This window comes from Scomber scombrus, chromosome 24, assembly GCF_963691925.1.
Source record: "Scomber scombrus chromosome 24, fScoSco1.1, whole genome shotgun sequence".
NCBI classification, from domain to species: domain Eukaryota; kingdom Metazoa; phylum Chordata; class Actinopteri; order Scombriformes; family Scombridae; genus Scomber; species Scomber scombrus.
In genome coordinates, this window is record NC_084993.1 from 4232586 (window position 1) to 4254855 (window position 22270).

Consider the following 22270-nt stretch of genomic DNA (forward strand, 5'->3'; position numbering starts at 1 on the left):
CTCACACCAGCTTTTCCCCTAAAATTACCTCAAAAAACTGCAGTTTAACGCAACTTATAGGAAGTATTGTGGAAAAACATATATTCACTTTTTCCTCCAAACATGCAGAAGTCATGTGATTGCAGGCTTTACCCCCCCAAAGCCCCCCTCCCCTCTCATGAACCCCCCCCCCCCCGTGATCAAAAACCTCCAGCATGAGAGCAAAAAAAAAAAGAAAAAGAAATGATCCAGAGTGCGCTCCACTTATCTCTAGGAACAGCACGCTGCGCTCTCCCACTGCGGACTTTTGCCCTCCGACTTTGATAGTAGGTGGAGATAAACCAAACGCCATCAGAGGAGATCGGACATGTTTTCACCGAAGTCGCCCAAAAGTCCGTCCAAGTATGTCTCCAAGAGTGTCGGGGAGCAGATTTGTATGGTGGAGTGTGGCTGTAAACCGGACTACACCTGCACGAGACACCAGGTAAGGCCTTCATCTGCAGCTGCTGCTTCACCTCTCTGTAAAAAAAACACAATATTATAACCAGTTTGACATGTTGAGTCCTGACCTGAAATCAAGCACATCAGGACCTGGGTTATTATAGTTTTGACATTTTAGACATTTTAATTAGTTTTTATTTAGTTTTTCAGTTGTTTCGGTTTAGTTTTAGTTAGTTTAACAAGTGATTATGTAGTTATTATTTAGTGTTTCAGGTATTAGGAGGAAAGCCTTGAGCTGTAAAGGATGAGATAATGACTGACACTGAGGTAAATATTTGCTGTGCTTGTGGTTATTTCATGAAGCAAAACTGAACAGATTACAGTAAAAATGGAGGGAGACATGAAAAGAAAACTGATTAAGCTGATTTTATATGCAATTCGTTGTCCATTTAAGAAACTCTCAAATAAAAAATTCACTGCTAGTTTTGGTTTTAGTTAACTATAATAAGCCTGATCAGGACTTAAAAACAAGTTGATGTTCCTGCTATACAAAACTGTAATTTCACTAATTTTTGTGCTTTTTTCTCCTTCTTTATGCCTCTAAAATGATTGAAATACTAAGAGACTCACTGTGGCTTAGCTGACCAGCACTAATAGACATGTGCAGTGTGTTAGGGCTGTAAAGAGATAAAACTCAACTTTAATCTCCTCTCATAAAAGTCAGCATGCAACAGGTCAGATCACTTGATTTGCACCCAGCAGGATTGCACACAATATGTATCATCATGAAGTGACAGTGAATGAATCTGTAACACTCACTGTAGCTTATTGCTGTGGAGGTTGAATGCATTTATTGTAAGTCCTGTTGGGACAAAAGCGTCCCCTGAGTAGATGTAATGTAATCATGCAAAGCATTGAATCTAACTGAAGGGTTTAAGGTTACACATCTAACCAAGCGTGGAGTGATTTTGTATGAATTATTGTAATTTTCTACGGGGAAGTTGTTAGAGTGGAAATAATCTAAGTTTTAAAAGTACGTTTATGGAAAGAATTAGCAATGATACAGTTATTTTATCCTCATGGCAGGTTTAACAATACAAATAAACTGTCATCTTCCTTATCCTAAATGTCTTTCTACCCCAAATGAGAAGTCACGTGGATCTTAATTGAGCTTGAACACACTTAGGGCTACAACTAATGATTTCATTTGGTCAGAAAATGGTGAAAAATGTTCTTTATTGCTTCCTAAAACCCAAGATAGAACCTAAAATATCTTGTTTTTGTCCCGACCAACAGTCCACAACCCAAAAATAGTCAGTTTTCTTTCACTTAAGACAAAAGAAACCAGCAAATAATCATTTTTGCAAAGCTGGAACAAGAAAATCTCAGTATTTTTCTCTTCAAAAATGACTCTAAATGATTAATTGATAGTCAAAATAGTTGGTGACTATTGATTAATCGACTAATCGCTGCAGCTTTAAAAGAGTTTATAATGGACATGTGTTTTATCTTTGAAATTGAGCTACAGTAACATCTAATCTTAAAAAGGACATAAATTAAAAACTTAAAAATTAAAATATCAACACACATAAGAGAAATAACTGAACAGGTTGCAGGCTGCAGATCTCACCTCTACCATGCATCCTTTCATAAAGCCAATCAACAATGCTGGGCCTGGTGTTAATAGGTAGATCATTTAAGTGGACGGATTCGATTGGTGCAGCAGCGGCCCAATGATTCATTTCTGTTTCTTATCCTCAATGATAAACACGATGCGTGAAGGAAATATTCATTCTGCATGCAGCTGCCAAAAGAAAAGTTCAGACAGCAAGGTGTGACAGCAGGTACTCAGGATGCAGGTAGGCAGCGTATTATACACTGAAAATAAGAGAAAATGATGATTAAAAATATATGTATATGTTGAAAAAAGGGCAGGAGGTAACCCAGATGTGTATAGTAGTAACAGTAATAGTACATTCACTTAAATTTGGGTGCAAAAATCTCTTTAATTTTGTGATGTAATGTTGATTAATTAGATGTAGCCCTTATTGTTGCATCCTGCTATAGAAATAACAATACATTGTTGTTATTTTGAGATATAATAATGCATTCACTATTCTAAATTGTCATGATTATGTAAAATAGCACCTATATTTTACCATATATCACCTCAATGTGCTGTTATTCCTGTAAACCTCAGTGTTTGACATTCAAATTATCATTTTAAATGCTGTTACTGCAAATATTTAAACTCTTAAAATGTCTAATGAATGCTGTATGGAGCAGAGCTGCACCTGTCTAGGTTCCTCTAATTGGCCCCAAGCCCAAGATTGGGCCTCGATACAATATGTGCCTTGTGGTTTAGATAAACAGAGCTGTTGAGTAGTAAATCATAAATCAAATGAATCCTTCACGATGAGCATAAATCTCTGTATAAGTGACAGTTCCTCTTTCCATTTAAAGGCTGTGGTAGATAAACACACCATAAAATGCAGTATAGTCAGTCAACTACACTGCCACTTCATAATAATACCACCATGCAATGTTGCGGAGACATTGGAAATATGCATCGGTGGATAATCTAGAGATTGGATCTTTCTGGGAAGTGTTCATGTTCATGTTACCTCGGTGTGTTATTGATTTGAACAGGACTCATGAAAGGAGCAGCCAACATTTCAGTGTTTGCCTTTCAGTGTAAAACAAAGAGGCACATGGGGTCAGCTCTATCCAGACATCTGTACATAGCTACTATGGTATTCCTCTTCTTTTAAGACTGGTACCATTTCCAGTTAAGCGGCAGCACCAGTGGCCTTAATGGTTTAAGCACTGACCTCTTAAACAGGGATTGTGGCGGGCCCATAACAAAGAAGTGGATGGAAGTTAGATTTAAGGGTTTCTGGACATTATTTTATGTAAATGTGTGTAACTGATTGCGTAACATTTAAAGGACGCTGTAATTTGTGGCTTTCACAAGAAAAAAAGACACTTTATTGGGCTGCTCCCATCATTGTTAGCCATAGATCTCTCATGGATTCAAGAATTATGCTTATTGTGCTAAATATGTGATTTTCACGGCTCCTAGCCACTTAAAACCCTTTAAGAAGCCTTTGTGTAATTCTTAAAGTTCACACTTTACCTGATGAGGAAGGCAGATATAAAGATTTCACTGGAGAGCAACGTTAATGTGTTTTTTTGAGGATGCAATATACAAATCTCACACAGACAGCACACGAACAACCTGCGTAAGGGAAGCTTCCCAGACTGGAGGGGAAACTCTCACTCTCTTTTAATCTCCAGGCTGGTTAAACATACGTCATAAGCAGTTATCACTTCAAAGTTAACAGCTCCCATCCAAGCATCTTTGTAACAAATATTGTTCCAAACAGGATTTTTTTAAGAGGCAGCTGTGTTAGAAAATGACAGATAAGCACACAGAATCTTCTTTTAGCAACTAGGTCATAAGTCATAACACTTCACTGTTCAGCAGTTAATGAAGCAGCAGATCAAGTCACACAATATTTGATAAGATCCAGTTTAAAAAATCCTGATTTGTTTTATGCATATGTTGACTTTTTAATATGAAGATTGTTGTTTTAGCGAGATTTAGAGGAGAAAAACAGAACATTTAAATGCCAGTTGAAAGTAAAGTAGTAGTAAAGTAAAATAAATATTTTACACTAGAGATGGTTTGAGCACCATTTTGGTTCATTTGGAATTCAAATATCTACTTTTTTTGTTATTTCATTGGATTTATATATGTGAAATAATTTATTTAATTCAATGCAATCATCATTAGTTTGACAACAACAGTCCCTCAGCAGGATTTAGTGCATAAAAAGCCACTTTTTGTTTTAAATGATATGTGCAACTGTACATAATGATCTGTCATGTGTCCATCCTGGTTATTATTGTTTACTGTCTTGTAAGCTGACATGGGCTGGAAAGGTGACGCTTAAATAGCCAAATCAATCAATCTTAAAATGCACATGTACACCTTTAGAAACAAGTATTGTTCTTTACTATTTTTTATGTTTAAAATGTTATTTTACACCATACATACACTCACAAATACATGTCAGTGTGTATAAGCCTGTCACTGAACTTGAACTCAATACATTTCAAACATAGAGGGCATTGAAAGTGACATGTGCCATTTTGAAAAAAGTGACATACGTTTTGATAAAGGTCATAGCCTGCACAAAAGAAAACCTCCACACAGAGCACCGTTTTGTATTTTATCTCGGGGCTGACTCTCCCTCTCAGTTCTGTAAAGTGTCGGTGACTTTTAAGCAGAGTCACGTTGGGAGGCTTATATAAAGGGCCGGTCATGTGGTGCCAAAAAACTGGCAATGCTAGACTTTTCTCCGTCGGGGTCAAAGGGACGCCCCCCAATTTAGATGACACTGTGTGAGAGTGTGTTACTCATCTAAGTTAAATTGACCAAGACCTGATGCAACTGCAGCAGCCCAGCTTAGATGGAGGAGATATGATCTACTATTTGTGGCTCTTTTGCAGAATGAGAAGCGATAAGCAAAAAAAAAAAAAACAGCTGTGAGTTTCAAACTTTTCTTTACCCACGGAGATTATCTCTTGACATCGTTACACCTCGGTAACATTCAGGCTTGTAGATGTTTGAGAGTCTAGCATTTAGCGGCAGGGCCGTAGCCACAAATAATGAGGTCATAAACTCTGCATGGGACTTTTGTAGATAAGACAAAGTGTTTATTTATATGATTGGAGTAAAAAAAAAAGACTAACCATATGACTATCTAATCATTTCCATACACATCTTAAAAGCAGACGACTTTCTTATTGTATTGCAGCAAAAAAAAGGGCTCAGTTTTTTGTAAAAGCTGCAAAAATTCAGGTGTAAATGTAAAGAAAGCAGGCGTATAGGCTGTGTGTAAGATCATACACTGTATCTATGTTTATATTGCAAATGTCAAAGGATCTAACATAAAGTAGCAGGAGCTCTAAATTTTCCTGACAGACTATTTCCTCAATAGTAGCAAAGTCCCTGAGTCCTTGAGTCCCTGAGTAACTTGTGTGAGCTATGAGTTGTTACAACTCAGATTAGATTTAGGGTGGAGGGTTGGAGAAGGGGAAAAAAAGGACAAATCAGGGAGGAATGGGGGTCAAGTGGGGATTGTGGAGTGGTTGGCTCAAGGATCCCAGAGAGCTCGGGCTCAGAGAAAGGGGCAGCATCTTCTCATACCTTTTGCCATTTCCTGTATTCGGGGGGGTGAAAAGAGCAAACCAAATCCAGCATGCTTACACAGATAGAAACAGGAAATTGCAAGTGTTTTTGAGGTCTGTGTTGTCTGTGTTTGTGAGCCAATAACAAGAAGTTATAAGTTATCTCTTGTGCAGATAATAGGTGTCAGCAACATGTTTAGTCATCTAAGACATTAATACTTGTTGTTGTGTTTGTGAATCAAACAGCAAAGACGTGTTTTTAGACATTTTGCACTTCACACATGATATCAGAGGTAAGGATATGAAATTATGAGGTTTACAGAAGAGAAAAATGCTTAAATGACATCCTTTTTCTTTCATTTTTCTAGGAGAATGGCCCTGACAGTGAGAAACAAGGCCTTGACAACTTGGCCTATGAGTATGGGAGCCAAAGTGAGCTCTACCCTCCACCCAAAACTGCCTCCAGAGCAACCTTCAAACTCCTTGGACTCACCTCCGAGCACCAGGTCAAAGCTGCCGAGAGCCGAATCTCCAACCTGAGCGGAGTACTCGCCTTCCACTTGTCTTTACCCAGCACGTTGGCCAAGGTGGACTATGCAACCTCACTTATCACAACCAAAGAGATTGCCCTGGAGCTCCAGAGTATTGGATACAATGTGGAGTCAGCGGTGCAGATCAGGGTGGACGGCATGCACTGCCAGTCCTGTGTGCAATCCATCGAGGAACAGATCAGCCCTGTATCGGGGGTTTCTCACATTCAGGTGTCTCTTAAAGACAGTGCGGCGCTGATTATATATCAGCCGCTTCTAGTCACACAAAAGGAGCTGAGAGACAAGATTGAGGATATGGGATTTGATGCGGCTCTATTAACCGATGATCCATCCGGAGAAGTTATAAGCCGCTGGGAGAGAGACGCACTGAATGTGTCAATCCAGACTGTAACCATTTGGATTTTAGGGATGACTTGCAACTCTTGCGTGCAGTCCATAGAAGGGAGGATCTCTCAGATGACAGGGGTGCTTTCCATAGGTGTGTCACTGAAGGAGGAAAAGGGAACGATAACCTTTGACCTCGGACTCACGGAGCCGGAACAGCTCAGGGCAGCTATCGAGGACATGGGCTTCGAAGCGTCACTTCAAGGTAGGCGCAGATGAGAAAACCTTCACATGTAATTAAGCTTCAGGTTGATGATATGATGCTGTAAATCAAACAGGATATTGTGATACTGTGAGGTAAGAAAGGGGTTAGCTGGCAGCTGATGGGAGATAGGGGTGAAGAGACGAGATCGTGTGTGTTTTGCAGGATCTCTGCGGCACAAATACAACTTTTACACAGTGTAACAGGTCCAGGAAGATGGATTAAGAGAGTAACTTTTAAAGCTGCTATAGTCGGGATTTTTACATTTAAAGTCCTCCTTCTCTCAAAAATGTTCAGTAAAAATTTGCAACATCACAACAAGTCTGAAGCCAATCGAGGGCCAGTATACTTACACAAATCTGAAGTGGGAACTCAAAGCTTCCATTTAGACACATGAACTTCTTCAATGAAAAAGGTTTAGAGCCAAAAAAAATGAGAGTGAATATCAGATTTAGATTAATCAGGTCACCAGAAACTCAAAATTGATGCTAATGTTTCTCCATATTAATTGGCTGTGCAACTGTTTTCCATAAAAAGGTGTGATATGTCAGTGTACAATTTACAGCTAAACTTCCACATGGTGGTTTAGGGACTGTAGCACAATAGCTGGAGTGTTAAGTGGAGAATTTATCAGACAGATGAGTGCATGCAGTCATGTTTTTTTTTAATTAGTGGCAAAGAAAATTGCAACATACAATAAAAAAGTACATAAAGTGTAAGAAAATACCAGTAAATACAAATAGTTTAGAATGTGTCACCAGCAGTATTATCAGCATGAACTGGGTGAAACATTCCCGCTCCTCAGCTCTTCAGTTCCTCATCTTTCCAAGACTACGAGTTTGTTTTGGAACACATGTAGCATTGAACTGGTTTAGCAGCTCGAGGCAGAAAAGAAGCCATTGTTCGACGTCTATGAACCGCATATGTTCTTGTCATCCAAGCAATGTCTTCCTTCCCACCCATGCATTCTTGCAGATGGCATGTTAAGATGCTTCCAGAAGAACTGTGTTGTGTGTGTGCTGCCACAGAATCTAGTTTAGTTTCAGTAACTCCATACATTATGAGCAAAAAAAAAACTTCCATTAAGTGCTTTGGGCCACTAAGCCAAACAGGACGCCTCATATTCACTTCACCTCAGTTTCCACCGGTTACCGTGGAAACCAGACAAGTATGCCCTCCAGTGCAACACGGAGGGCTCTTACTACCGGCCGCGGCTTTCTTGTTGGATTTAATGACAAAAACCGCTTGCCAAGACATGGAATTAACTCAGGCAGATTATGAGCAGATTCCTTCATGTACCTTTTTTTACATTTTTTTTTAGGTAGCTCATTTTTCAGCTTCAAAGCAGAAAGCAGTGCAGCTTTTTGGACCACTGCTGGTCTGTACTTATGTTTAATTCATACCTTAAACTGAGAGCAAAAGTTAAATCTCCAACAATGTGCTTTGTATAAAATCTATGCCATTTATTTCAGGAGACATGCAGGGAATCTGCAAATCTTTAAAAACCTTTAAAGGGTAACTGCAAACTAAATCTTTTTTTTTTTACAATCACGTAGCTTTATCTTGTCATATAGTGTGTTCATTGATTTTTCCATTACACATATTGTCTAAAAACTTCTTACAGCTCAAGTTTAGCTAATTTGTGTCTGCTTGGATTTGAAAATGCAGTTGGATTAAATGCTTTGGTCCTCCCTAATTGTGACATGTTAGGCAAGACATACTTGAAGGAGGGATTTCTAGCTTTTCTGTGGCAGTAAACACAACTCATGGGCCCGCCAATAACTAGCTGTGTTATATTCAGAAGTAATTCAGGGCTGACGACAACAACATTTTACTTGCAAAAGTCTTTATATTTTCTCTTACTTGCTAAACATCTATAAACTGTATGCAGTTGTTTGTGCTACAGGAAGCTTTTCAGTCCTTTTTTGTAGAGTTTCAGTCAGCTCCGTCAGAGCCACAAGAAAGCTCATCAATCAATCCCCCTGTTTTATTCCACTTATCCTGGTTCAGGTTTCATTAACTTAATTCATTATATCATTAGGAATTACTGTTGTACACTGCTAGGCAGAACTGAAAAAGGTGATGTCATGATTAATAATATCAAGCCATATTGTCCTGGGTGGTTTTCCATCCTACTTCCCTTTCATGCTTTGGCCAGTTTGACAATAATAGAATAAGTAATACATTGAATTTTGAATGCTATTAAAAAGTTCTCAGAAATCTTAAATTTGAACTTGGTGATCCATGCAGAAACCCTTCAGGAGGCATGATTGTTTGGTTTTATTGCTTTAGTAGAGAGGCAGGACTGGGAATAAAGACTGCAGAATACACAATCTAGTCTTGGCTCTATAGTTCAATTGTTATTAAAGTTGTTTCAGAGATGTGTTGATCCAACTTCATGGTGATTTTGGAAGCTGGAGTTTGTGCTGCTGTTGAAATGCATCTTGTAGAATTCTCTCAGTTTTTCTCAGTTTAAGCATAGTTGGCTTCTTCTCATGCAATCATTGACTTTGTTCCTTCTTCTCTTTAGAGTCTGCATCTCCAAAGAGCATGAGTCATGAAAAGTCCAACTCTTGGCCTTCTGACCCCTCTGCCTCACAATCACCCAGTAAGGCGGGAGTAAGCAACGGCACTGGATCACAGACGGCCTCTGCGAGCTATCTTTCCAACTCGCCTGAGATTAAAGTACAAAAATGCTTCGTTTGCGTAACGGGAATGACGTGTGCTTCATGTGTGGCCAACATCGAGAGGAACTTGCTCAAACACAAGGGTGAGTATTGATTACACAACTGGTCTTTTCCTATTTCCTATCAGGGCTGCACAAGTTTAAGCCAAACAATTGTTTTGGTTTCCAGGAATTATCTCAGTGTTGGTGTCACTCATGGCTGGAAAGGCAGAGGTGAAGTATGATTCAGATGTTATGGATGCTGTAGCTGTGACTCAACTCATAGAAGACTTAGGTTTTGGCGCCAAACTGATGGAGGACAACGCGGTAACAGATGGGAAACTAGATCTTACTGTAAGTCCTAAGAAAGCAATAAAAATATAATAAATTCTATTCTTCTTTGTTGGTGAAAAATGTCATGAATTTCCTCCAATGGTCTCTTGCAGATAACAGGCATGACATGTGCATCATGTGTCCACAACATTGAGTCCAAGCTCACCACAACCAAAGGGATCCTCGGGGCATCAGTCGCCTTGGCAACTAAAAAAGCACAGATCCAGTTTGACCCGGAGGTGCTCGGAGCTCGAGATATTATCAAGATCATTCAGGTAAAGATCACTTACTTTTAAACTCTGAAACATCTGAAACATCTACTATTTGCTGATTTAGTTTCTCCTTCCAGAGCCTCGGCTTCGACGCCAGTCTGGTGAAAGAGGGCTTCAAAAACAACCTGGATCACACGGAAGAGATTGGACAGCAAGTATCTAGTCGTCATTGTTGTCCCCAAAAAATGGTTACAGTCTATTGACATCTAGTTGTAAATCACCCCAGATGGGCTTTGATCCCACTATCCCTGGCAAAGGAGACCAGACTATAATGATTCTTATGGAACAAAGTGGAGCTGTCCGTGTGGGCCTTTTCCCATGTATCACCCAGAAAAAGAAAAGGTCCAAGAAAAGTAATTAATTAAATAACCCTTTTTTTCGAATAAAACTTTTTGAAGATACATAAAACACATTTTCACACTTTTCTTTTGGGCAAACTTGGCCTGAGGTATAACTAAAGCAGAGGAGAGTGCTGAAGTATTCCTCAAGTGTTTTATCTCTTGTAAAAGTGAAAAGTTTCCATTAAAGCCCCACAATTGTTTCCACTGGCATTTACCTTTTTCTTCAGACAGGAAAATATTGGAAGAATCAGATGCTTTGGACTCGTTCTCATGCATTTATTCCTGTTACACAAGCCTTCAGCAGCTCCTGCAGGTTTAACTGAGCTAACTTGACCCTTTTCAAAGCTGACTGACGGACCCTTCATTCATGAAGAATATCTCATGTTTTGAATACGTAACAGTCAACGCCTCACATACTTTTTCAAATGTAGTTCCCAAAGTCTTATATGTGTTCTCTGTCTTGCTTCTGTAATTTGACACATTTCTGGTGCCTTTGCAGGTGGAAGAACTCGTTCCTGTTCAGCCTTGTCTTCGGCCTGCCTGTCATGGGTCTCATGATCTACATGATGGTGATGGACAGTCAGCATCAGGAACACGGAGGCTCCATGCCGGAGGAGCAGAACCTGCTGCCCGGCCTCTCCCTCTTAAATCTGGCCTTCTTCTTGCTTTGCACACCGGTTCAGGTACATGACCACACAACATTTCTGTCACTAGGAGTTTTTCTTTTAGATGAATTCACATTACTTCTGTGCTTCTTCCCCTCCAGATCTTCGGAGGCCGATACTTCTACATCCAGGCGTATCGTTCGTTGAAGCACCGCACGGCCAACATGGACGTGCTGATCGTGTTAGCTACTTCCATCGCCTACATCTACTCCTGCGTTGTCCTTATTGTCGCCATGGCTGAGCGAGCCAGCCAGAGCCCCGTCACCTTCTTCGACACTCCACCTATGCTCTTTGTGTTCATCGCTCTCGGGCGATGGCTGGAGCACATCGCAAAGGTAAAAAACAAATAAAATGCTTGAATACTTTTTAAATCCTCCCCATTTGTTATACTACTTGCCGTGCTGTTGCTGTTTGATTAATATGGTGAACCAAACTATAACTCTAAACTTTCGAGTTACATCAGGGGAATTTTAATCCTCTTTCTTTCTTGTGGTGACGAGTTACAGTTTATCCATAGCAGCAAAATAACAAAATATTGCAAAATTTTAAATGCACAGTCTAGAATAATTCATACATGCTTTATTAATAGTAATGAAATAGTTTGACATTTTGTGAAAATTGGCTCAGTCAGCTTACAAAATCCACCTACAAGCGCCTCTAAAGCTCACTAATTAACACATTAATTAATAATTATATGTTATGCTCTAATAGGATCAATCTTGTAATATTCATGCCTCAACTGACACAATAAAATGCTGCTTCTTGGTATTCATTTGTTATTTATCACAGCAAAATCTGAACTTTGTTTCAGATGCCTGCATGAGTCGAGCTTTCAGACTTTTATTGCAGCGTTTTGTTGAGTCATCACGGGTCATTTTAAATTAGACCTGCAGTGTTATTATAGGTGTATGATAGGAGTGGTTGTAGCTAATGATTAACTGTAAGTCAGCTGGTGTAATAACACAATTATGAAACCACATTATATTTTTATCCTGACATTTTATTATGACCTTGTTGTGAACAGATCTGACTATGCACAAAAACAGTGGGAAGATTTTACTGTTAGCAGAAATTCTAATCAAGTTTGGTTTGTTTTGTGCATCATGAGGCAATTTGATAAATATGATGTAACATTTAAACATTCAAACTAATTTTCCACTGTTGTTCCAAATATGATAATATGCCAAGTAATCAATAGTGATGTCCAACCAATCAGAATGTCCTCCTCATTTAACCCTGACTATGTTTTAAATATGTTTCTATGTTTTTAGAGTAAAACCTCAGAGGCTTTGGCCAAGCTAATGTCACTTCAAGCCACAGATGCCACTGTGGTAACGTTGGGACCTGACCACTCCGTCATCAGGTGAGACACACTGAACATATCAGCCACAATTCCCCTAAAAACAGATGCAACAGATCAGAAATAGAGCAGGGATGTCAAACATACGGCACGCTTCAGAGTTGTTTTGCACCCTGACCAGAATATATTGTCATATTTAAACCTATATATTGATCATTGTGAAAATGTTGTCAATCAGCAGCTTCTGTGCAAAATAACCTGAAAGAAAGACACAATATTGGTGAAATTGCACTCATTTTTCTTAAGTAAATAGATGATTTATTATAGTAAAGCTGTAATATATAGACATATTATGTATTATTTAACTGCTCTGGCCCTTGAGATCAAACTGGGGCTATAAACATGCATTCAACTTATAGTGTATTCATTTGAGAGATGTACAGATTATCAGCAAAAACTCTCAAAGAAAGACGTAATTGCACCATTGTGTGACTGTAAATGTATTGTTATGCTTCAGTGAGGAGCAGGTGGTGGTGGAGCTGGTGCAGAGGAGCGACATAGTGAAGGTTGCCCCGGGAGGAAAGTTCCCCGTCGATGGGAAAGTGATCGAGGGAAGCTCCATGGCAGATGAGTCCTTGATCACAGGTAGGAGCGCACCTTCATGTCACATTCACGGCATGTTGAATTTACAGTAATTACAATCTACCAACTTTGACAGAGTGTTGACATCAGCTTCCTGGTGGTAATAACAATATCTCACATTTACTGGTGCCACAAATTATGGAAAAAAAAAAAATTATTAAAAAAATTAATATTATATTCACACGCTGCATTCTGGGAAACGCATCCCAAATTTGGAGTAGTCCACTGGATGTAGATGAGATATATATACTCCCAATTAGATATCATCAGTATGCTTAAAAGATGCTATTAACCTGCTTCATTGGTTTCCAACCCATTTAGGATATACATTATGATTTTATAGCTATAACAATTATGCTGTGATAAAACAGCCAAAGGCAATAATTTAACCTTTGTTCATTCTGTTAAATGAATAAAAAGACTTTGAGTTTTTATCATTCTTCATGGTCTGTCTTTCCAAACGTGTCTCTGTCAGGTGAGCCGATGCCGGTCAGTAAGAAGGTGGGCAGCCTGGTGATCGCTGGCACCATCAACGCTCACGGTGCTCTGCTGGTGGAGGCCACGCATGTGGGTGCAGACACGACCCTGTCGCAAATAGTCAAACTGGTAGAAGAAGCCCAGACCTCGAAGGTAAGAGGCAGTAAAGATAATATTCCTTATTTACACAGATATAAACACTTTAAAGATGGTCGACTTTTGATTTCATAAAGCTTTCAGACATAAAAGTTGAGATACTCTCCTCTGTACTGTGTGTTTTGTCTGGTGTCTCAGGCTCCCATCCAGCAGTTTGCAGACAGGCTCAGCGGATACTTTGTGCCCTTCATAGTTATCGTTTCTGTGCTAACTCTGTTGGCATGGCTGGCGATCGGCTATGTCAACTTCGACATCGTGAAGGAAAACTTCCCGGTAGGTGTGCACACCAGAGATTTCTTACGCAAACAACAGACGTGTGATCTGTAATCATCACTGTAATAAATCTATTCTTCCTCACAGGGTTATAACCCCAACATCTCCAAGGCGGAAGTCATCCTCCGCTTTGCCTTCCAGGCGTCCATCACCGTTCTGTCCATCGCCTGCCCCTGCTCTCTGGGGCTGGCGACCCCGACGGCTGTCATGGTGGGAACAGGGGTCGGAGCTCAGAACGGGATCCTCATCAAAGGAGGCGAGCCGCTGGAGATGGCCCACAAGGCAATGCACTTCATATACTCTCTCATCAATTTAATATGTAGACTAAAAAAGTAATGAGAGGAGGCAAATCAGCTGTTTAAAGAAATATCATAAGGTTTATTACTCGTCTTTGGTTATAAAATCAGCGTTCTAACTGTTCTGTTATTGCCAAATGGATTCAAAACAATATGCTCATACTGTGCACACTCAGACATAACTCATAACTTTCTAATTGGACAGAATTCAGTTTTTAAATATGACTTTTAATATCTGTAACACTTCATTTAGCTGCTCTGAATTGTACAATAATGATACGAATGAAACTCCACCAGCTGAAAGAGCACAGTGTTGTTTTAACAAAGCGAAACAGCTCAGCAGCATACTTCATTCATACTTTATTCATGAATCTGTCGCCTGCAGTGTGTCCTGGTATGAGGATGTAAGTGATGTGTTTATCTGCTGCTGCTGTTTCTCATTTCATCACTCTGCAAGTATCATAGCCGTCTTCAATTTAATAACTCAACTCTTTCTAATCAATTTAGTGACACCATGTGGCGTCAGAGGTTACTGCTCCATTACTGCTGCTGTGTGATTGCTTCCATTCATATATTTGTTTTGTTGTTTGAGAACTTCTTTATCCTCCAAAGAGGAGGACATCTATTTGTTTTAGTGACCTCAGTGTTCCAGTTGGGGGTGAAATGAAAATGTTATTTTTTAAAAACCTGTAATCCAGCAGTGGATTGTATCTTCAAAGGTGTTTTTTGCGATCTCACAGATATCTACTTTGTGCCTGGAATGATAACATGTTTGCCCGGGGCGAAAATAACTTTTAAATGGAATATTTCCAAATGCTGTGACTTAGCGTACTCCAGAGAGAGTTGCACAGTCTGAGGTAATGTTGCATTTAAACGTCAGATGTGCCTCACAAAGCTTGTATCATTCTGGGCAAAGCTTAGAGATCTAAGCGATCACAAAAATGCCTTTTAAGATGCAAATTGGTGTTAATAACCAGGAGATAGATCTTGATTTTCTTAGGTCACAAATGAGGCTTAATGACCTGTGACCTTTCTCTTTGGTGGCAAAAACACAGAACAAAACCCAGTTATCGCACAAAGATGATCAAAAAGAAACTTCTCATCCCTCAGATCGGCGTGGTGATGTTTGATAAGACCGGTACGATTACCAACGGCGTCCCTCGGGTGACGCGCGTGTTGGTGTTATGGGAAATGGCTCGTATGCCCCTGAGAAAGATCCTGGCGTTGGTCGGCACAGCGGAGGCCAGCAGCGAGCACCCGCTGGGCATGGCGGTCGCCAAACACTGCAAAGAGGTGAGAGAGGGAACAGAGAGAATATATGTTTTAATATAGGATGTCTGTATCTGTGCTGTTTTTACCACTCTTCCTTCATAGCTCTTTCTGACATCTTCTATTCAAGAGATCATGGCTCTAACATTTGATCGTGTGTCTCTAGGAGCTGGGCTCTGATGTGCTGGGCTACTGCCAGGACTTCCAGGCGGTGCCGGGCTGCGGGATCAGCTGCCGGGTGTCCAAGGTGGAACATCTGCTGCAGCAGCAGAGTGAAGACTGCGTCCTGCTGCCGGGAGCCACCACAGACGAAAGCAGCCTGCTCTCTGCTGCCGAGGCCCCGTCTACAGGTCTGACTCCTTTCAGTTTCTCTGGCTTGAAGAACAGTTTCACTTTTTGTTGTGTGCATTGAATTCATTCACACATCAGCTGCCTTTATCTTTACTGTGGAGAATACATAAACACACAGATGAAAGAGAAAGTGATGTTATGTTTCTCTACTCATTTATTCAGGTATTTCTTTAATGTGTTGGCCAGGCATTTAAAGCTACTGTAGTTTTTTTTTTTTTTAAATCCTCTTATCAGCCTCCAAGTGTAGATAAAATATGTGTTGAAAGGAGGCCGGTTAGCTCAGCTGGCCAGAGTGTGGAGCTAATAACACAAAGGTCATGAGTTCAATCTCCACACTGGCCACAGCTTATGTGTGACTGTTTCACATCGTCTGTTAACATGATAAAGATCTACAGGAAAACAATGTCTTCACTTCCCTACATATTTATATTTCCTGATTACATTAATTTCCACATATGTAAAAACTTGGTCTCTATATATAAATGTAACTTTATACTCTAAAAAAAATAATGCAGTTTCTTCTTTTTAAATGTCTTCTTTAGTGCTACCTTTACATATCTTGCACTAATTTTATTGCCCAATTAATTATTTTTATTCTATTCTAATTTCTTTGCTAGTCATTTATTATCTTTTCTTCTGAGATTATGTTAGGTATTTCTAATTCTATTACCTTTAAATGCCTCTTTATTTGTGATTTCACTTCTTCGTTTGTTTTCTTCCAGGTGGGAACTTATCTTACTCTGTCCTGATTGGGAATCGAGAGTGGATGAGGAGGAACGGCCACCACATCGGAGCAGACGTTGATGCTGCCATGTCCAGCCATGAGACAAAAGGGCAGACTTCTATCCTGGTTGCTATAGATGGTGAGGATAATCCCTACAAATAAACAACACTGACATTTACTTTTATCTCTTATCTTCAGTGTTTTTCTAGTTCTACAGCTGTACAGACTTTGCTGCTGCTGCACCTTAATCATAAGTCATGTGTCTGTGCAGGTGTTTTGTGCGCCATGTTAGCCATCGCAGACACCGTGAAGGCTGAGTCGGCGTTAGCGGTGCATACACTCACCAGCATGGGCATCGAGGTTGTCATGATAACAGGAGACAACAGACGCACAGCCAAAGCCATAGCTGCACAGGTAAACCACTCGCATATGGATGAAGAATTTTAGGAATACTTGGAAGAGAAGAACACAAATAAATGAAATAAAATGTTGTTTTACTGCAGGTGGGGATCAGGAAAGTGTTTGCAGAGGTGCTGCCCTCACATAAGGTTGCAAAAGTGCAGGAGCTGCAGGAAAAAGGCCTGAGAGTCACCATGGTAGGAGACGGGGTCAACGACTCGCCCGCTCTCGCCCGGGCTGACGTCGGCATCGCCATCGGCACGGGGACAGATGTGGCTATTGAAGCGGCGGACATTGTCCTCATCAGAGTATGTGACACATTCTGGCTGACAGTCTGTCCAAAGATATTATGAAATCTTATCATATCGTGCACATTTTCAGCTCTATAGTTATATTCCAGGGCTCAACTGGAATATCTTTGCATGATTTACATAAAAAACTCCTTATTTATCTAATACTGGCTCTTTATGCAGCCCTCCACTTCAGCCTCTGTCTGAAACAGGCTGTTTTAGTGGAGGGTGTGTGTGGTGTCTTTGGCTATTTGTGAGGCCTTTTTTACGCCCGATGATCTTACTGCTGATCTTTACAATCCAGCTGACGCGGTTCAGGTTGATAGCGCTCATCACGCCGAACCCTGCCGTGATATTGGAAGTCAGTATGGATCCCACAAAGGATCTATAGACCACATGCAGGACTGATGTTTGAATCCAGAACTTCCTCATCTTCCTGAGGAATAACTGGAGTTGTTTGTTTCTTTTTCTCCTTCTTTACTCAAAATATAAACTTCTCAAATATATCTGTATGTTGTTGTGTTTGAGCCTGAATCTGATCTGAAATATGTGAGTGGGAATCACAACCTTAGCAACAAATGCTACCAACAGACAGCTGGTTGTGGGCATATGAGAACAACCTGACATCTGCTCTATGGTGAATAAGAAGTGACTTTAAAAACTGAGCATTCAGGCTTTTGACTTGAAGGCGGCATTTTAACAAGCGTTCACCTCAAGTAACTTTGGCATCTGACATTATAAGAGAATATAAATCACAGAAAAATCTCAATCTCAATCTTTTTCTCCAGAATGACCTCCTGGATGTGGTGGCCAGTATCGAGCTGTCCAAGAAGACAGTGCAGAGGATAAGGATCAACTTTTTCTTCGCTCTCATCTACAACCTCGTAGGAATACCCATCGCTGCAGGTGAGGACTGATTTTTACACCGTCTCCTGTCAAAATTGCCTCTTTCAAATGATTACTACTTCATATCTACAGTGGCAATAAGATATTATAATTCTTACCAGATTTTAAACTTCTGGAAGATACTTATTCTCTTCCTCCCATCATGCCGTCCTCTCCTCTGCTGATTGCAGGTGTGTTCATGCCGCTGGGCCTCGTGCTGCAGCCCTGGATGGGCTCGGCTGCGATGGCTGTGTCTTCGGTTTCAGTGGTCCTGTCTTCTTTACTGCTGAGAACGTGAGTCTTTATGAAGTTACACTATTTAAAAGTAATCCATGATATCTGATCTGTCATTATCTGTCTTAGTTAATATTGTAAGTCATTAACTTAATTGCCAAATGAAATTCCTTTTATTGATTAATGCATTTCAAATTGAACATAAATAGAAAATATGATCTCTTAAAATGTGAAAGGTCAACATCAAGATACAGAGCGACTTAGCAAACAGTAATTGAGTTAACAGCTTAATATATTTTGATAAAATATTAAAGCCACAACAACAGTGATTTCATAGCATACTGACAAACCCTGAACTACACTTCTACATCACTGTATTGAGCTTTAGAGAACCACTGGAGGTCAGCAAATACTATTTTTCAGCTGCTGTTAAGTTATCCTTTAAACAAGAAATAATAACAATAGTTAATATTTGCAAGTGAGTATGTTTAAAGTCCAAAATTATCCTGTATGCATGATTTCTAAAGAAGACCAGTTAATAAATCTATACATACAAATACATTCTTTCCTCTTTTCCTCTCATTCAGTGTAAATGTATCTATAATTTCTCTTTTTCTTGGTCTTTTGCAGCTGCAGTGGCCTCTTTTCTTTCTTTAGACTTTTAATCAAGCTCCATAATATTTCTCATCAAGTTGAATATAACTTCTGTTTCCTTCAGGTTTAAGAAAACCTCAGTGGAGCTGTATGAGGTGCGTGCGAGAGGCCAGATGAGGAGCCTCCGATCGTCGCAGATCAGCACACATCTGGGCCTGGACGGCCGGCGGCGCAGTCCTGCTCTCCCCATTAGACCTCTGGAGCAGCTGAGCCAGAGCAACGCGGCACCACCCGCCTTCTCCAGCCAGGGAGCATCCATTAAACCTGTCCAGGAGCAGGACCGCTACTCCCTCCTGGACCACCAGAATGCAGACCTTAATGTATAATGAATGGAAAAGGGAACAGAGACATCACACAGATTCTGCCTGGTTCTCATGTTAAGAACCGAGGCTCTTTGTGTAATATTTCTATGTATTTATGTAAATAGACAAAGCTGAAACTTAAAAGTGCTCTTTTATTTTTACACTTATTGCACTTTTACCTTTAGCTCAGTCACTATTGATCTGTCACTTTCCTCTGGGGAATGTCTAAAAATCAAGCTGCTAAGTTAAGATATTACTATTATTTGTTTATTTTTTATTTTTTCATACCTGCTGACAGGAGTCACACACTGTAAATCAAACTTGCAATGTCTAATAGATTCTGCTTTTCTTGAGAAATTTCTGTCCAAATGCACTTTTAAATTGATATTTATCAACCTGGACCCTGTGTTCCCATCATTTTGTGTCTAAGTGACTACTGGGGACAACAATGTTTTGAAGAATTTGTACAGTATTGAACATACTGAGCAGAAAAAGGCTTTTATTTCTCTGTAGGGTCCTTTCTATAACATTGTCAGACACTTATAATAATAATCTGAGCTGGTCAGTGGCAAATACAAGGACTTTCTGTACTTTGACAGAGCGCTATTGCCCCATTGGATTACATTGCGGCTGCTGGCTGCAGCACTCTCGCTCAATACAGGACCAATTTAAAAAATTGATGTCCCCATTAGTTTCTGAGACACAAAAAGATGGGAAATAGGCTCCAGGTTGAGATCTATGAAAGTTTCCCCTTTAAGTAAAGAAGTCTGCTTGGATGAGTGTTGGCCTGAGGCTAAACTGTCAAAGTCTAACGTCATAAATAATTCATGGAAAAAACAAAATAATAATAATCAACATGCTGTGTTTACATTTTGATTCTCCTCCCGCCTGTTTCATCCGACCTTCCTGATTTTGTGCTCTGATTGGAAATGTGCCCGTCCTTGGCTCGATAAGAGAGACACATTTTTTTTTCTTGCTGTTTTTAAGATTCTTTATTGCTTCGATTTTTTTTTCTTCTTCTAAGCAAAGTGGCACAAGTGTGAGGTGTTCATGTTAAATACAGAAGTGAAGAAGACGAAGCTGTGTCTCAGATCTTCTGGACTTTTCTTTCCGGTGTATTTTGAGCTGTGCCGGAGGATAATTAATGCAGCAGATTAATCAAATGACCTCATCCCTGCACAGAAAGAGACAGTTCTTCATTGAGTTGAGCTGAATGATAAGTGCATAGATATATATAGTCTTTATGGATATAAATATTGTGTCACATTCAGGCATGTCATGGCAGGAGAAGCACAGGTGTGATCAATAACGTTAACGATCATCTGCAGGCTTCATTAATTGTTATTAATGACACCTGTGATTTTTCTGCTAAGACAAGCCAAATGTATCTTAATATTTGCCTGTATAATTGACTTCAGACAGCAGAAACATGGATTATGTCACATTAGACGGCATGTAAGCGATGTTGTAGGCCGCCTATTCAAACTGCTTGTCTTCTCTGTCCTCGTCTGTCATTTTTTTAAAGATACAAAATGATCTGGGAGGCATTTTTTGTTTGACACACACTGACCCCTTCAGCCTTTTTGTGTCGAGTCATGCAACTGTTTTGTCAGCCGGTTGTTCCTCCTGTGTTGGTACTGGAGTATATTATATTGCTTCTGTCTTTACGGCGGATAAGCTTCTGTTTCAGTGTGTCGCCAGGTGTGAAAAAGCTTTCCTTGGTTGTATTACTCCTGTCTTTTGACTCATCATTTGTGGGAATAGTCTCAGTTATGTGGTGAAGATGTAACATAAAATGTCCCAAACTGTCAAACAACCCAAATATAATCAGTTACTCTCTTTATAAGATAAAGAAACCAGAAAATATTCACATTTAAGAACATTTAACTCAAGAATTTTGCAATCTTTTCTTTAGAAAATGGCTCAGATTTCTTGCAATTTCCAGATATCCTGTGATGTGGATGAGATATTCTGCAGATGTGATCTTTCTGTTCTGTTGCCACAATCATTTCATTCAGTCCACCAATGCATGTTTATGATTGGTTGTGTTATTCTGACAGGGACACATTTTACACCCTGTAGCTCCTATTTTACATTTAATCTAATCAGCGCTGCTTATCGATTGCATCTCCTCTCACGGTGTTATCACCTTTTTTATTGTCATCTTTTATTGCTGTATTCTGTCGCTGTGCAAACGCATTTAAACGTAAGCTTAATAAGGTGTCAGAATGTATTTTACAGCATTACATGGGCGCACAGCACCGTGGGGAGTTCTTTGCTTGCTCAGCTATGCATCTGTAATTGTGCCTAGTTTAAGGCTGACACATTGGAGCAGCCTTCCCAGCCTGCAGCCTGAGTGCGTACTCACACAGTCCGACAGACAATCTTAGAACGATGCAAAGACCTTCAGTATCCCCTCAAAAAGAAAGTCCTCTGACAGACAATGAGACGATGTTTGCTTTATTTATTTATTTAGTTAGTTTTGAGCATATCTTAGAGACGGGGAGGAAATACATTTGTCAAAAAATCTCTGATCCACGCCCTTGACTTTGAAAACCTCCAAAAAAAAGTCTGTTCAGCATGAGAATATAAATCCCAAGACAAGTCAAAGAGGATCAAGTCAAGTTTAGATCTAAGCTGTTTGCTTGTCTAAAATGATAGAACTCCTATTAAAATAGTTTTTAAAGACCTTTTGTATACATTTTTTTTTTTAGATTTTATCTGTATTCAGATTTTTTCTCACATGGCTGCACATAAAGTCTCTAGTCTTATCTTATGTGTGCAGGTAGGTCTACAGCTCAATCTGAGCCAGGACACAGTCTGCTGCTCCTCTGGTGCTGGTGAAAACATCGTCACTCATTTTCAACCTGTGTGTGTATGTGTGTGTGTGTGCACGTGTAGTAAAGTAAAGAGCTGTGTAGTTAATCCATATGTGTTGTCATGCAGGTTTTTGTTGTTGTTGTTTTAAAGGCTAAAGTTAAACTAATCC

General features: G+C 39.8%; 1 protein-coding gene across 1 annotated transcript; it reads left to right on the forward strand.

Annotated features, from left to right (window-relative positions):
• Positions 1–264: 264 nt before the first annotated feature.
• atp7b (ATPase copper transporting beta) lies at positions 265–20988 on the forward strand. The gene is made up of 21 exons (XM_062414527.1): positions 265–463; positions 5985–6756; positions 9284–9523; positions 9609–9772; positions 9865–10026; positions 10101–10174; positions 10864–11047; positions 11131–11364; positions 12301–12392; positions 12847–12974; positions 13447–13601; positions 13743–13877; positions 13965–14159; positions 15284–15466; positions 15609–15792; positions 16516–16656; positions 16789–16931; positions 17021–17224; positions 17995–18112; positions 18283–18385; positions 19044–20988. Exons 1-21 carry the CDS (start codon positions 347–349, stop codon positions 19303–19305), a joined length of 3990 nt encoding a protein of 1329 aa, XP_062270511.1. The 5' UTR covers positions 265–346; the 3' UTR covers positions 19306–20988.
• The last annotated feature ends 1282 nt before the right edge of the window (positions 20989–22270 follow it).

Coding starts and splice junctions, on each gene's coding strand:
- atp7b (XM_062414527.1), top strand. CDS start 347: ATGTTTTCACCGAAGTCGCCCAAAAGTCCGTCCAAGTATGTCTCCAAG. Junction 14,160..15,283: donor CGCTGGAGATGGCCCACAAG/GCAATGCACTTC, acceptor CTCATCCCTCAG/ATCGGCGTGGTGATGTTTGA. Junction 16,657..16,788: donor TATCCTGGTTGCTATAGATG/GTGAGGATAATC, acceptor GTGTCTGTGCAG/GTGTTTTGTGCGCCATGTTA.